The 14453-nt window shown below is 36.5% G+C and overlaps 1 protein-coding gene across 2 annotated transcripts in view; it reads right to left on the bottom strand.

Annotated features, from left to right (window-relative positions):
- Positions 1–14453, bottom strand: part of UGGT1 (UDP-glucose glycoprotein glucosyltransferase 1) — a 117764-nt gene that overhangs the window by 32240 nt on the left and 71071 nt on the right. Inside the window, exons 20-28 of one of the 2 annotated variants that reach the window (XM_046018854.1) lie at positions 13289–13387; positions 12395–12418; positions 11783–11877; positions 10529–10735; positions 9647–9778; positions 8720–8850; positions 6244–6339; positions 1997–2099; positions 963–1042 (exon numbers count right to left, since the gene is read on the bottom strand). In XM_046018854.1, coding sequence (XP_045874810.1) covers positions 963–1042; positions 1997–2099; positions 6244–6339; positions 8720–8850; positions 9647–9778; positions 10529–10735; positions 11783–11877; positions 12395–12418; positions 13289–13387 — 967 coding nt within the window. The remainder of the gene's footprint in view (positions 1–962; positions 1043–1996; positions 2100–6243; positions 6340–8719; positions 8851–9646; positions 9779–10528; positions 10736–11782; positions 11878–12394; positions 12419–13288; positions 13388–14453) is intronic. The other variant, XM_046018856.1, reaches the window with a different exon arrangement.

Below are 14453 nucleotides of genomic sequence, written 5' to 3'. Positions count from 1 at the left end.
ATTGGAAAAGTGTTTCCAAAACCATCTCTTGCCCTAGTTTATGCCTCCTGTAGTTGTTGCAGATGGAAGGGAAGAGCAGCAGGGACAGAACTGAGAGGAGTGGTCATTCTTTCTGATACTACTAAGGATGGATATTGTTGGAGTCACAAGATTTCCTGACCACATGCTTCCCTTCAGTGAGGAAAAGTTATTTTTCTCTTAAATACAAAGTCCTTAATGGTGACTGGGTTCATAGGTGAGCCCTGAAAACACTATACACAGTAGTTTAAACATTTCTCCTATTCAAGGACAATGTAGAAGCTGAGAACAATTTCAAATAGTATTTGGATTCACTTAGAATCTAACTTATAAAACACGGCACATTTTTTACATCAGGAATTTCCCAAGACCCAGCAGATGTTACCCTATCACTATTAACTGCTTTTTAACTTTCTTCATAAATGACCATTCCAAGGGTCAGACAACCTACAGCTAAGCCTGCCCTCCTTCTCAAGATACATGCAAATGTGCCTCAGCAAGATTCCTATAACAAATATACTTCAACTTGAAATAACTGTTCCACTTTTAAGATAAAAAGGACAAATTTCTTTCTGTACCACAGCACATTTCTTTTAAACTAGGTAAATTTAGCTATATTGATCTAAATGCTCTAAAATTAAAGAAATACATAATTCTGATAGAGGGAATGGAGAGAGAGAGGGAGGGAGGACACGAGGGAGGAAGGCAAGCAGGCAGGCCCAAGTAACTTGAGTAACTTAACTAATGCCACCTAAAAGCTTCCATACCCACACTAAATTCTTAGAACTTCTGATTAAAGCAGAAATTTAGCAAAACTGAACAAAAGTAAATGATGTTTTCAAACATAAAGTCCACATATAAACCCATTTGATCCTTAATATTCAATACCAGCTTTCAGATTTAGTACCACGTTTTCAATTGATTTCTTAAATAGCTTGTTTTACCTTTTTAAAGGCATGTCAGAAAGTTTAGATTGGCAGTTCATAAATACTCTCAGATTCATGTTGATCAGCTGGGTTAAAACCTGAAAGAGCAAACCAAGAGATAAAATATAAAATTTTCCTATAGAGAAAGTGACTGATATTTGAGACAAAATATTTGTATTTTCTCTTCAGAAACTTATCACTCTGACACTGAGTTGAGAGAAGATCTCTTAATATCTCAAGAAAGACAGAAAGATAATAAAAGCCATAAAATCTGGACTGGAGAGATTTCTGGAATTCTCAAATCTGGCACACAATCTAAATCACACACACATATCACTTGGCAAAAACATGGCAAGTAGGACTACTACAAATTACTTCTACCCCTCATATGAAGTAATTGATGGGATAATGGAGATCTGTCTATACAAGGAAAATTTTAAAGGTTCATCATGGCGGTTTATACACTACAATAGGAAAAAAGCATTTATATATATATATATATATATATATATATATATAACACATACACACAATCACAAAAATGTTAGCTGATTGCACACCAATAAAAGTTCACTTTAAAAAAGAAATACAACTCAAAAAAGAAAGTTGAGGCAATTGTCTTTTTGGCAAAGCTCTTAAATTTACTTAAAATTGTAATATCTTATACAAATCTAAAAGACATGCTACATTTTAAAAATGCTAGTTTTCGAAAAAGAAAACAATAAAACAAAATTATTTTACCTTTTTAAACTCTCATTCATTATAAATCAAAATACAGCATAAATCAATTTAATTAAAAGACATCTTTTTCTAAATAGGACTTTTTTTTTTAAATTACATGAGGAAACCAACCAAACTTGTACCAACTTTCTAAGGTTATGAGGCTGTTTCCAGATCCATTACAAATCTTTACGAAGACATTTATTTGCTCTGCCAAGATATTCTGTAGCTTTCTGAAGATAACTAGGCGAACAATGACATTTTTAGAGAGTCACAGGGCCTGTGACCACTTCCAATAAAGAGATGCCAACTGCCTCTTAGGCCATGCCTACCAAGAGCAATGGAGCAAGTCTCTGTGCTTCTCTGGTGACAGGGTCAATAACAGCCACAACATCAAAGTATGTCTCCCCTTCCTTTGGCCTCATTTTAATTGCACTACAAAGATCAAAAAGACAAAATGTTAATCTGGTGGAAAATAGGAAATAAAGTTAACCTTTTTTTTTTTTTTCAAAGACAAACATAACCTATCAGCTCTCTCAGCATTCCCAAAAACACTTCAGATCTAAAACAGGCTATGTGGTGGTTAACCATGTAATTATGTCTACCTCAAAGTTTGCAAAACCTGCTAATGACTCAAGCTCACTCAAAATGAACAAAAGATGAAAACCAGCTTAAAATTTTATTTAACCAAAACCTGCTAAAAGCTGACGTATGTTTTTGACAATTACAAACATTACGCCAACTTTTATTTCCTAGCAAGAAGGGTATGAAAAGAGAAGTAAATGGATTTTTAAAAATACAAAGAGCATTACAGAAAACTTGTAAGAGAAAAAGGAAATAATCATAAAATCTTGCCACCCGAACCCAACCCCTGCAGACCTTCTCAAATGCCTCTATAAAGAGCAGCTATACCCAAAAAATATTAAACCCAAAACAATATCCGTATTGTTATACATCAAATATCTGGAATAAAAAATAATCTTCTATTTACCATGTGAATCTGTCATGTCTACTTAAGCTATTCCTTATTGTTGGGCATTTAGAAGGCTTGCAGCCTGTAAATAACTTCAGACATACAGCTTTTTTCATAGTTGGAAATTTCTTTCAAGTTGACAAAGTCCTACACATGAGATTACAGAGTCACAGGATACAAATATTTTTGTGAATATTATCTACTGTCAACCACATTACCAAAAGAACTGAGTCAATTTATGAGGATACTAAGTTATACATACTTTGTCTTCTTAGTAAGTGAAAAACAGCTGTTTAGGTTTCAGGTTGCACCTCTAGGATTTCTGAGAACATACATTTTCCCATCTGTAGGTTCCAGCTGCACAGCCTCCCTCTAAAGTCATATTGACTTAGATGACTTAAGAGGGGCAGGAGCCTCCAATATATTTTGAAAAGGAATAAAATTGAAAGGATTTTAAAATATATCCAATTTTCCAAAATATCAATTGGTCAAATCAATGCCTATATTTATTTGCTCTGAACAATGTTTTAATGTAGTACTGGTGCTAATCACTACTGTTCTGGGCAAGAACATTTATCCAGTAGGAGGAAAACGAAAGTACAACATAAAATATAACTAACAAAACTGGGTAACTAGGGGCGCCTGGGTGGCTCAGTGGGTTAAGGCCTCTGCCTATGGCTCAGGTCATGATTCCAGTGTCCTGGGATCGAGCCCAGCACCGGGCTCTCTGCTCAAGCAGGGAGCCTGCTTCCTCCTCTCTCTCTCTCTCTCTCTGCCTGCCTCTGGCTACTTGTGATCTCTGTCTGTCAAATAAATAAAATCTTTAAAAAAAAAAAAAACAACTGGGTAACTATAGTTTAAATGGTGATGAAGGTTATTTCAAATCTTAACTGCTTTGGAAATAACCACCAATATAGCTTTGTGCCTGTTATCAAAGCAGATGTTTTTAATTTTTTATAAAATTAACAATTCCAACTGTCAATAATTACTCCAGAATAACATTTTTTTTTTTTTTTACTCTAATACAGCATTTTCAAAGAGTGGCTCTAGAACAGCAGTATCAGCTTCATCTGGAAATTTGTTAGAAACAAACTGTCACCCACAACCCAGACTTCCTGAATCAGAAACTCGGGGTGGGTAAGGCAATCTCCACTTTTAACAAACTCTCTAGGTAAAAACCAAAGTATGAGAGCCACTGCCCTCAGATAACCTGGACTTCTGTGCTTCTCTAGAATTCCAGAAGGAAAAAGCTCACTTGGAGAAGAGCATTATGTAAATTCTCACAAAGGGAAGAAAAAGAAGTCCCAAAGGGTCCTCCAGGGTACAGCATCTGAGTCAGGCATGCCCAGGCCAAAACCTGTGAACCTGGCAGGTCTGGGTAGAGTTCTGTGTGACATGTTAATGTTCTGACCAGTGTTCTAAGTGATCCGCAACAGGCATAACCAGCAACTGACCCTGTGTGGCCTTTAAACACCCCACATCTCTAGAACAAAAAAAGAGCAAAACAAAAGCCAAGATGAAAGAAACAGTGGTATGGAAATGGAGAACAGTATAAACTAACAATATCATGTAGAAACATACTTGCTGTATTAAAGAAAAGACCAGAGTAAAGAAAAGACCGAAAGGGACAGACACAGGAAAAAGTTATGGGGGTCATACACATTTTCATTAAGTGAGAAGAGCAAACATCAAATACAATGCTTCACCAATCTTAAAGTATACAAGAGTGACCTGGGGGTATCCTGTTACAGTGTAGACACTAACTCAGGAGGTCTGGGTCTGCATTTCCAACAAGCTCCCTGCAACAGGAGGTCAGATATTCTGCATTTCCAACAAGCTCCCAGATGATGCCCTGCTGCTATGCTGTGAGCCACACTTTCAGGGAAGGATATACATAACCAATAATTCAGACCTTTTTATTTCTCACATAAATGAGAAACTTCTGATTTAAATAAAATACTCCTTTAACTAACACAACCCCCAATAAGAAGAATTTCTCTTAATTATAATTTGACTCATAAAAGAATTTGTAATTATAGCATTTTAATGAAATAAGACTCATGGAGAAAATGATGTTCTAAAAAGGGAAGAGATTCTTGCTCAGGACTCACTACCTTGGCCGCAAAAAGGAAACAGGAGAGTATGCCAATTAGGAAATATGTTTCCTGTGGTAATAATCAGGTGGATTACTTCCTGAAAGTACAGTGATGAGAAGATGGGTGCTAATGGGCAAAATCCAACTAGGATTAGCAAAGAGCTACAGAAGTCGTCACCCACTGGCGATCTAAGAAGTTAGGACACACAGCCAGTGAGGTAAGAGAGGGTCTCCATTCTACCCTGGATCATCAAACAGTATGGTAAATCTGATCCCAACAAGAACTGGCTGTAAGAAAGCACAGATCAATGAAACCAAAGTCCAATCTACCCCAGATAATTAAATCAGAATCATAAAGGAGCAGGATGCAGACTTCAATATCTAAAGTCTCTAAGGAATAATCAAAATATATAAACTTGCCTGGCTCCAGACATCCAATGTAGGGGTTCTTCCTAAAGACAATTTAATCTTAAGTCTAATCATGAGGAAACAACCCAGACTATGGGACATTCTACAAGATAACTGGTCTGGACTCTTAAAAAAGTCAGTGTCATAAAAGACCCCAAAAAACCCCCCAAGGAATAAAAAACAAATGCAGGGAACTGCACTGGATTTAAGGAGACTAGAAGAGACACACAACAAAGAACTGCAACATGTGATCTGGACCAAATCAAAGAACAAAACACTTGTCAGAGGTCATTATTGGGGCCTTGGATAAAGAGGATTATGGACTGTGTACTACTTAATGTCACTGTATCAAGGCTAAATCTCTGAGGTATTTCAACAGTGGAGCTATTTCTAGCACTCAGGAGATACACGCTGAGGAATTCTGGCATGACGTGTTATGTTGTCTGCAATGTACCTTCAAATGATTCAAAAATATATAAGTACATGCAAGTTTGTACACAAACATAAATATACATTATATGTACTATACATATATATATGTAGATACACACACACACACACATACACATACACACACGCAGATGACATATAACTGTGGCATAATGTTAACAACTGGTGAAACCAGTTTAAAGACATTTGGATGTTCACTGTAATAATCTTTCAAGTATTCTTTAGCTTTGAAACTTTTCAAATAAAAAACTCAAAACTAAAAGGCAAGGACTTTTTCATAATGGTAAACTTTTTTTATTTTATTGAAAACAAAACCGTTTTCAATAAAAGATGAGCAATACAAGTGCTCTAACAACCTGTTTATTTTTGAGTATCAGGAAACTACAACTGTTTCATTAAATGCTTTCTGTTTTCTAAAAGGGTACAGTCAGAACTATTTCAGATTTATTTAGAAATAAATGTCAAATTTTATGCAACTGAGATCTGCATATGAGTTCAGCACATGAAAATGAGTATATATGAAAACTGCACACCAGACAAATTACCCATTCCATTAAGAACACACTTCATATGGAAAAACAAAGAAGATGAGGTAAAGGCAATCTTAAGATTTTTATTCAAGAATATGCATAAATTCAATATTAATTCTGTACCTATGTCTGTCTTCAAAAAACTGGTACTCGATTCTTGCATCTCCTTTTGGTTGAGCTGACAGGAGAGCATCCACCTTCATTACCAAGTCACTTGCCCTGAAAAACATAGTTGGTGAAATTTAGCATCTCTTTAACTGAATGAAGGTTTTTCCAATTACCACTGAACATAATATAATCAGCCTAAGTACTAAGTGCCAACAAGATGGTTTGAAGAACATATGAACTTTATACCAATAGGTAAGAGAAAAACTGGTAATTATATAGTCCACAAAGACTCCACACAGAGTGAGTGATCCAAGGGCACACCACACCAAGTCTATGCCCACAATATGATGGTTTCAAGTCATGGGAACACTTGGCCTGATCAGGGAAGTGTTTCATATGCCAGAACAAAGGGCATCACTAAAAAGCCACTGAGGTAGCAGGAAACTTCTTTATCTATAGCCTCATTATTGGTTGAGATGAAAAAAAATTCCTTCCTCTATCACACAAGACTTGGCAAAGGAACTAGTTTGGCAGCTATCCAAGTCAATCCATCACTAAGACATGTATCTTAAACCCTGCAGAATGAGGGTATATGAAAGGGATGAAGAAAAAAACCAGAACTTTTAAATTTTACATCCTCCAACTTATTCACCAAAGAACACTATCAAAGAATGGAAATGCAACCCATGGAAGGGAAGAAAATATTTGCATATCATCTATCTATAAGAGATTGATAACCAGAGTATTTAAATTTTTACATGGAACTCCTATAACTCAATAATAAAAAAATTTTTAAATGTGCAAAGTAGGGGCAACTGGCTGGCTCAGTCAGTGGAGCATGCAACTCTTGATCTTGGGGTTATGAGTTCCAGCCCCACTCTGAGTAAAGTGGTTACTTTAAAAAAAGAAAAAACATGCAGGGCGCCTATGTGGCTCAGTAGGTTGGGCAGCTGCCTTTGGCTCAGGTCATGAACCTGGAGTCCCAGGATCAAGTCCCACATGGGGCTCCCTGCTCGGCGAGGAGTCTGCTTCTCCCTTTGCCTTCTCCCCTCTTGTGCTCATTCTCTCTCTCTCAAATTTTTTTTTTAAATGTGCAAAGCACTGGGAAAGTATTTTCCCAAAGACATACAAATAACTAATAAGCACATAAAAAGGTGTCAACAGGGGCACCTGGGTGGCTCAGTGGGTTAAGCCGCTGCCTTCGGCTCAGGTCATGATCTCGGAGTCCTGGGATCGAGCCCCGCATCGGGCTCTCTGCTCAGCAGGGAGCCTGCTTCCTCCTCTCTCTCTCTCTGCCTGCCTCTCTATCTACTTGTGATCTCTCTCTGTCAAATAAATAAATAAAATCTTTAAAGAAAAAAAAAAGGTGTCAACATCACTAATCATTAGGGAAGTGCAAATCAAACCACAAAGAAATACCACTTCACACCCACTGGAGTGGATTATTACAAAAAACAAACAAACCAAAAAAAAAAAAAAAAAAAAAAAAAAAAAACCACAAACCACCCAGAAAATAACAAGTACTGATAAAGATGTGAATAAATTGGAACCCTTATGCATTACCAATGAGAAATAAAATGGTATACTCTCTATGGAAAAATGTATGATGGCTCCTCAAAAAATTAAACATAAAAATACACCTTTCAACTATATTCACTTGATATTTAATACAGAAACCATGTGTATATGACCTATAGGCTCTAGGTACTTAGCAGGTATATGGACCAGTTAAATAATTCATTTTTTTTTCCACTGGGAAATAACTCTTTAAAATACATTAGCAAGGGGTGCCAGGGTGGCTCAGATGGTTAGGCACCTGCCTTCGGCTCAGGTCATGATCAATCATGGTCAATCATTGACTCAGGTCAATCGTGGGATTGAGCCCTGCACTGGGCTCCCTGCTCAGTGGAGAGCCTGTTTCTCCCTCTCTCTCTGCTGCTCCCCCTACTTTTGTGCTCCCTCCCTCTCTCTCTCTCTATCAAATAAATAAATAAAATCTTGAAGAAAATACATTAGCTAATAACAACACTGAAAGAATTAAACTAAAAATTAAAAACCAACAATATCCAAATCATCACCTTTGGAGGATGGAAGAGAAATAAGTCAACATTCTATACTAGTAAATAAAGGAAAATATGCATTTAACCTGACTTTCCTTTCCTGAACAAAATAAAACATATAAGGGAAAGTATCTCTTCACAAAAGTATCCCAAGATTCAAAAACAAAAACAAAACAAAACAACCTCCCTCCTCGATTTTGCATATGTTTGAAATTTTTCACAATCAAAAAAACAAAATGGAAAGACCTAATTCACTTCTTTAAACAAATTAACTTGTTTCAACAGAAGCATAAATAAACACCTGAACTGAAAAGCATTACTATATGTTCAAACTGGAAATAAAACACCATGAAATAGGTAGCATAAGGGAAGTTCAATTAATACAGTCCCTATGACATGCACAAATTAATTTCTTCCATGGCAAAACTTACACATCTTCTTCCACCTGAAGCTGCTGAATATGGGATTTGATTTTCTGTCCTGAAGTTTTTAAGATGATATTTTCGAGGAGGTGGAAATCATCTTGATTAAAGAGTTCACTGTCCTCCAGTGGCCCAATGATCTGTGAAGAAGAGCAGAGTGTTCGGTACTAGAATCACAGCTGGAAAGAAGCCCTCTGTTGTCCTCAGGCTATCTTATAAACCTAACCACTTTAAAGACCCAAGACATGTACACATCTAATAAAATCAATGAAAAAGGTAAAAATAAAATGCAAATCAACTCATCCAGTTATTTACTTATCAATTCCTCTACTACAGAGGGTAGACTTGTATACTTCGCAATATTTTTATAGTAAGCAACTCTGAAATAAAGCAAAATAGCAACATAGTTTCATTAATTCTCTTTGAGTATTAAGAAAACAGAGCCAAACCAGAGATGTAATGTAGTGAGTGAGAGACAGCAGAGATTTCACCCTCAGTGCTAAGAGTTTAAAGTTTGGTAAATCCCCCACAGTCTCATGTCCCTGGCAGCAGATATGTATGAAATAGTCTAAGCCTGAGCCAGTGAAGTTGACAAGAGACCACACGACTATGAACACAGTCCCCACAGAGGATGAATACTTCATGTATCAAAGCTTTATCAACCTACTCTTTAAGAGACACCACACTCTCACTGCCACCGTACATGTGGCAGAACATAATTACAAAGCAAGAAGGTTCTACACAAAGATGTTTTATCAAAAACAAACCTCCTTCGAAATAAGGGTGAACAAATTATCATTGGCACTGCATATGCCCCAATCCCCTTTGGAAAGAGCAGCTCTGTTTGAAGAGTTTACTAGCTTTGGAGGAGAACACTGCCAACACTGTTCACTGATCTAATTTGAGATCAAGTTTGTCTCAGGACAAAATCCTCACCCTTCCATTGCTGATAACTGCCCTCTGTCCCTTCTTCAGCTTCAGAACATCCCTGCAGTACATGGCATGAGACAAAATGAAATCCATTTTGGAAGACTCAAAGACCTCTTTAAAAAGACTGAGATCCATGCCCTAGGAAAGTAATTGTTATTAAGGAAAAGTAATTGTTACTAAGCAAGCCATAAAAATAGTCATAATGAATAAATCATAAAATACTCTAATGGAAAATCAGAACTAATTTTAAGAATTAATATTATGATGTCTCAATTCTCCACTCCTCCCATTCTTTCCCACCCTCCCACGCATCAAGTAATGCTTATGTCCTGCTCCTATTCTTTTCTGTGATTGTTCGTTGGTAAATTATTCTTCACTATAACTTTATTCTGCATTTTAAAATCTTGCTAATTTCAAGGCCCTTTTTTCTAACTGAAACATCAAGTATACTTGTCATTTATAAGAATTTTAAATCTACAAAACAGTCCAAAAGGTTATAACACATATAATGAATACATGTGGGTTTATATCAGAACACATCAAGAACACATAAGCCTCTTACTCGTAAGAAACCTCAACCAGTTTTTTTCCTCGATAAACAAATCAAATATTGTCTTTTAAAGCCTATACAAAACAAATGGCTTTGTGCTTAAAACATAAACTTAGATGAGTCATATCTCAAAACTTTATTTAAACGTACTAAAAGTGGTAAAGGGAATATGGCAGAATTGTTATTTCTTGGAAAAATTCTTCCAAACTAAGAAAATCCTCTGAAACTCGGTACCAAAATCACAAATTCCAATCATGAACAAGACACATCAGACCATGGGAATGAACTTCTGTGGAAAGTAACAGAACAAGGCAGCCATGCAACACACAGACACTTACCCCGACAGAGAACCCGCCAATGTCAACTCCTGCAGCCAGGGCCTCTGCAGTCTCCTCCTTGGCCATTTTTGTAATGAAATTCTTAGCAGAGTTGGAGTTCTGTGTTTGGAGAGCTGCCCAGATTGCTCTGGAGATCTGAGTTTTCTTATAACTTATATCTTCACTAGGATTATTGATCATACTTATTCTAACATTGTTACTGGATTTCTATTTACAAAATGGGAAATAAGAGTTATATGGTAGATGTTTTGAATTTAAAAAGTACAATTAACACTGTCATATTCCATTAAGTAGTAAATACAACCTCTCTTCAAAGACTTCTCTTCTGTATACAGAATAAAATTAAAATGCTATGGCCAGGCTTTCAAACTGCCAGATGAACTGGTCGCCAGTCTACCTTGCCAACTTCATTTCTCACCATCCATGTATATACAGCTCCATTACAGACCATCAGACCCTGTATTCCCCAACACATTTTGTATTATTTTAACACACTGCATGCTTCATGTTGGCATGCAAACCCCAAGTCCATCCCATCTTTCCTCCTCTCAGTCCCAACCAATCTTTAGACTTCTATTCAAATACTTCATTGTTCACATGGCCTTTCCAGATCCCTTGCAAAAAATTAGTCTCTCCCTGGGACACCTGGGCGACTCAGTCAGTTAAGCATCTGCCTTTGGCTCAGGTCATGATCCCAGAGTCCTGGATCAAGTTACACATTGGGCTCCTTGCTCAGCAGGGAGCCTGCTTCTCTCTCTGCCTGCTGCTACCCCTGCTTGCCTATGCACTCTCTCTCTCACACACACAAATAAAGTCTTTTTTTTTTTTTTTAAATTAATCTCTCCCTGAGTAAAACGATAAGAATCCATGTTGGAAAAGTTATTTGGGACCCATAAAACCTTGTGTCATGAATATAGGCAACAAAATTTCATACTAATGTGTATCTAAGGATGCCTACAAGATTAGTGATAGCAGCATTCTTCAGAATAGCCCTTAACTAGAAAAAAACACCACTGTCAATCAAAAAGATTAAACAAAGTTTTATAACTTTGGGGTATAGCCATACAATACAGTGCAGCACAATGAAAAAGAACTACCTACCACTACTTGTAATATCACAGATAAATCTCACTAGTGGGCAGACTTTCCTCGAAGAAACAATGGTCGTTTCCCTCAAGTACTAAAAAAGCAGGACTCCCACTTCCCACACAGAACAGAAACATTAGCACACAAAATGGAGGTGTAGATACTTGCCTGATGTTTAATAGCATCATATAGTAACTGTCTTCCAGAAGGGCTATCAAAATCCCCAACAATCCAAAATGTTACAGGCCTAATGAAAGAATCATCTATAGAAAAAGAAAAATAATACACTGAGTCAGAGGGGAAAAAAACACACTTATGTTTCAATATTGTTATTAAGCCAAATAATTTCTGAAAAACATGCAAAAAATAAGAAAATAACAAGTTTAATAAAGATACAAAGCAAAAGTAGTGAAACTTCTATACTAGAATGGAAGCAGAGTAACCTTCCATATGGCTTAATTACAAACTAGGAACATGCATTTATCAATTCTACTATGGTTTAGGCAACTGTTAGCATATACAATGAAAAAGAGCCTTTGAACATGTGGGTAACATATCAGTTTTTAATCATATTAATTTGTAACTTTCTGAAATAGAATTCTTTGCAAACATTTATACAATTTACACGAATTTTACCTGCATTTGACAAATTATCTACTGTTACCCACAGGTTCCAGAAATGTCACAATAAAGTGTCAATAAATTCTGAATCACAACATTGCCTGAAACCACATAAGATAATTAAGAAAAGAAACTGAACATTGTGAAGTTTAAAGTTACCATAGATTTCCTTGGAGGACATTCCTAGACAGAGGTAAAGGAAAAAGAGTAGAAGAAAATGTCATTGCTATAACTGATGCCTACCATAAGAGTCAAAATTTTAAAAAATAATGCCTAATATGATCAATCTTCTCTCTGCTCTGTAGTCCCCTTACTGCTATAGCACTGTTTCAGGGCCCCTCAAAACCAATTTCTTTGAGGAACCAAATAGAGCAATTGCTTTTATTTACATAGATCTGGGGATTTTTTTCCTTCTTTCCCCCACCCCCTCCTGGAAGCCAGAAATTCTCCCTAGGAAAAGACTACAGTGTGGATAAAAATAGCTGCCTTAAATAACAGTCAGTGCTTTGAAAGGATAGTAAGTGTGACCAGAGGAGGAAAGCATCTGTCTGCCATTAAATGTATGAAATGATATCTGCCTGATATCATTTCACACAATATTAGCCTAAATAATTGACTCCATAAAAATCAGTTTTAAAATGTGCACAAGGATTCCTAGAACCAAGTTTATGTTATAAACCCTAAGAAAATTAACTCAATGTTGTCACTGAAGAGGCAAGTCAAACCAATTTTCAATCCATTAACCTATGTTTACATCATAAACATTTTCACATTTTGAATCATGAAAAAATTTTTCATTTCACCTTAATATCTAATATATATCTATAAAAACAACGTTTGAATTTTCAAAAACTCCACTTTTTGGAGTTTCAAAAACTCCACTTCATAAAGAACTGAATTTTAAACAGGTATTTTGGGGGTTCAAATCATTTAAGAAATAACTAATAAATGATGAAATCTCTTTCTAGCAGACACCGAAAACTGAATTATTTCAACAAATACTAAAAAAAGAAAAGAAAATGTTGAATCCAAGATAAACCTAAAATGGATTACCTTTCTTGGTCAGATAGTTCATACTATTGGCTATAGCAGCAGTCTTGCCTTGGGAATCCAAAATAGTAAATCTAGCATAGTCATCCACAAAAAAGTTATCTGGAAGAGAAAATTTGAATAGATTTATAATTAACGTGCCTGAATTCAATGTAATGTTAATATTCAACTGATAATCTGATTGGTCCATAATATGAGATTTATAAAAATTGATGTGTAAAATCTATTGTTTCAGGTTTATTGAACAATTGGTACCCTCGGGCAATGCTCTTATCATTCATTTCCCCTTGAGTTACTTTCAGTAAAATCCCAGCTTCATCAAGTCATTCCTGTGATTTAAACTACCCAATAATTTCTTCTTACCTATAAAACGGTCTCCATCCTCTATCAGAAACCCTCTATCTCCAAGAATCTCCCCAATCTTACGCACTATTGTACTCCAACACAAATGCCACACTTCTATCACCATCCTCCAAGCATAGGTAGTTTACCCAACCCTTCCTCTATGTCTGTCCACCCACTCACCCATCTATCCTTTCACTCAACAGACCATACCAAGGACCTACTATCCTTTCAGTCAATATTCCAGTAAAAGGAAAGAAATGGTAAATAAGAGAGACGCAGCTCATGACATCATGTAGAGGAGTGGAGAAAGCACCAAGAGTCTTAAAGCCTTAAAACATAGTATTCTTTCAAGAAGGTCCCAGGACAATGAAGGCCAAGAGCAGTGCAGGTAACTGGAACTATGACCACTGAGTGAGAAGGATGCCACCTGCTCAGGCGAACTGCATTTTTGCCACTGTGAACAAGCATCATTTCACAGGTGATCACTTCAACATTCAGTGGAGAAAGATATCCAAAAATATAGAACTATTGTGCTTATTCATGAGTACTCTGAAGAGAACTCTTCACAGTTTAATTTAAAATGATGGGGGCACCTGGGTGGCTCAGTCGGTTAAGTGTCTGCCTTCAGCTCAGGTCATGATCCCAGGGTCCTGGGATCCAGCCCCATGTTGGGCTCCCTGCTCAGTGGGGAGTCTGCTTATCCCTCTCCCTCTGCCTACCACTCTACCTGCTTATGCTCTCTCTCTGTCAAATAAATAAATAAAATAAATAAAATTTAAAAGAAAATAAAATGATGGAAACAACATAAGCTTAGGACAAAAAT

Source organism: Meles meles, chromosome 9 (assembly GCF_922984935.1).
Source record: "Meles meles chromosome 9, mMelMel3.1 paternal haplotype, whole genome shotgun sequence".
NCBI lineage: Eukaryota > Metazoa > Chordata > Mammalia > Carnivora > Mustelidae > Meles > Meles meles.
The sequence above is the reverse complement of the archived record's forward strand: the minus strand, read 5'-3'. Positions and strand labels throughout refer to the sequence as shown.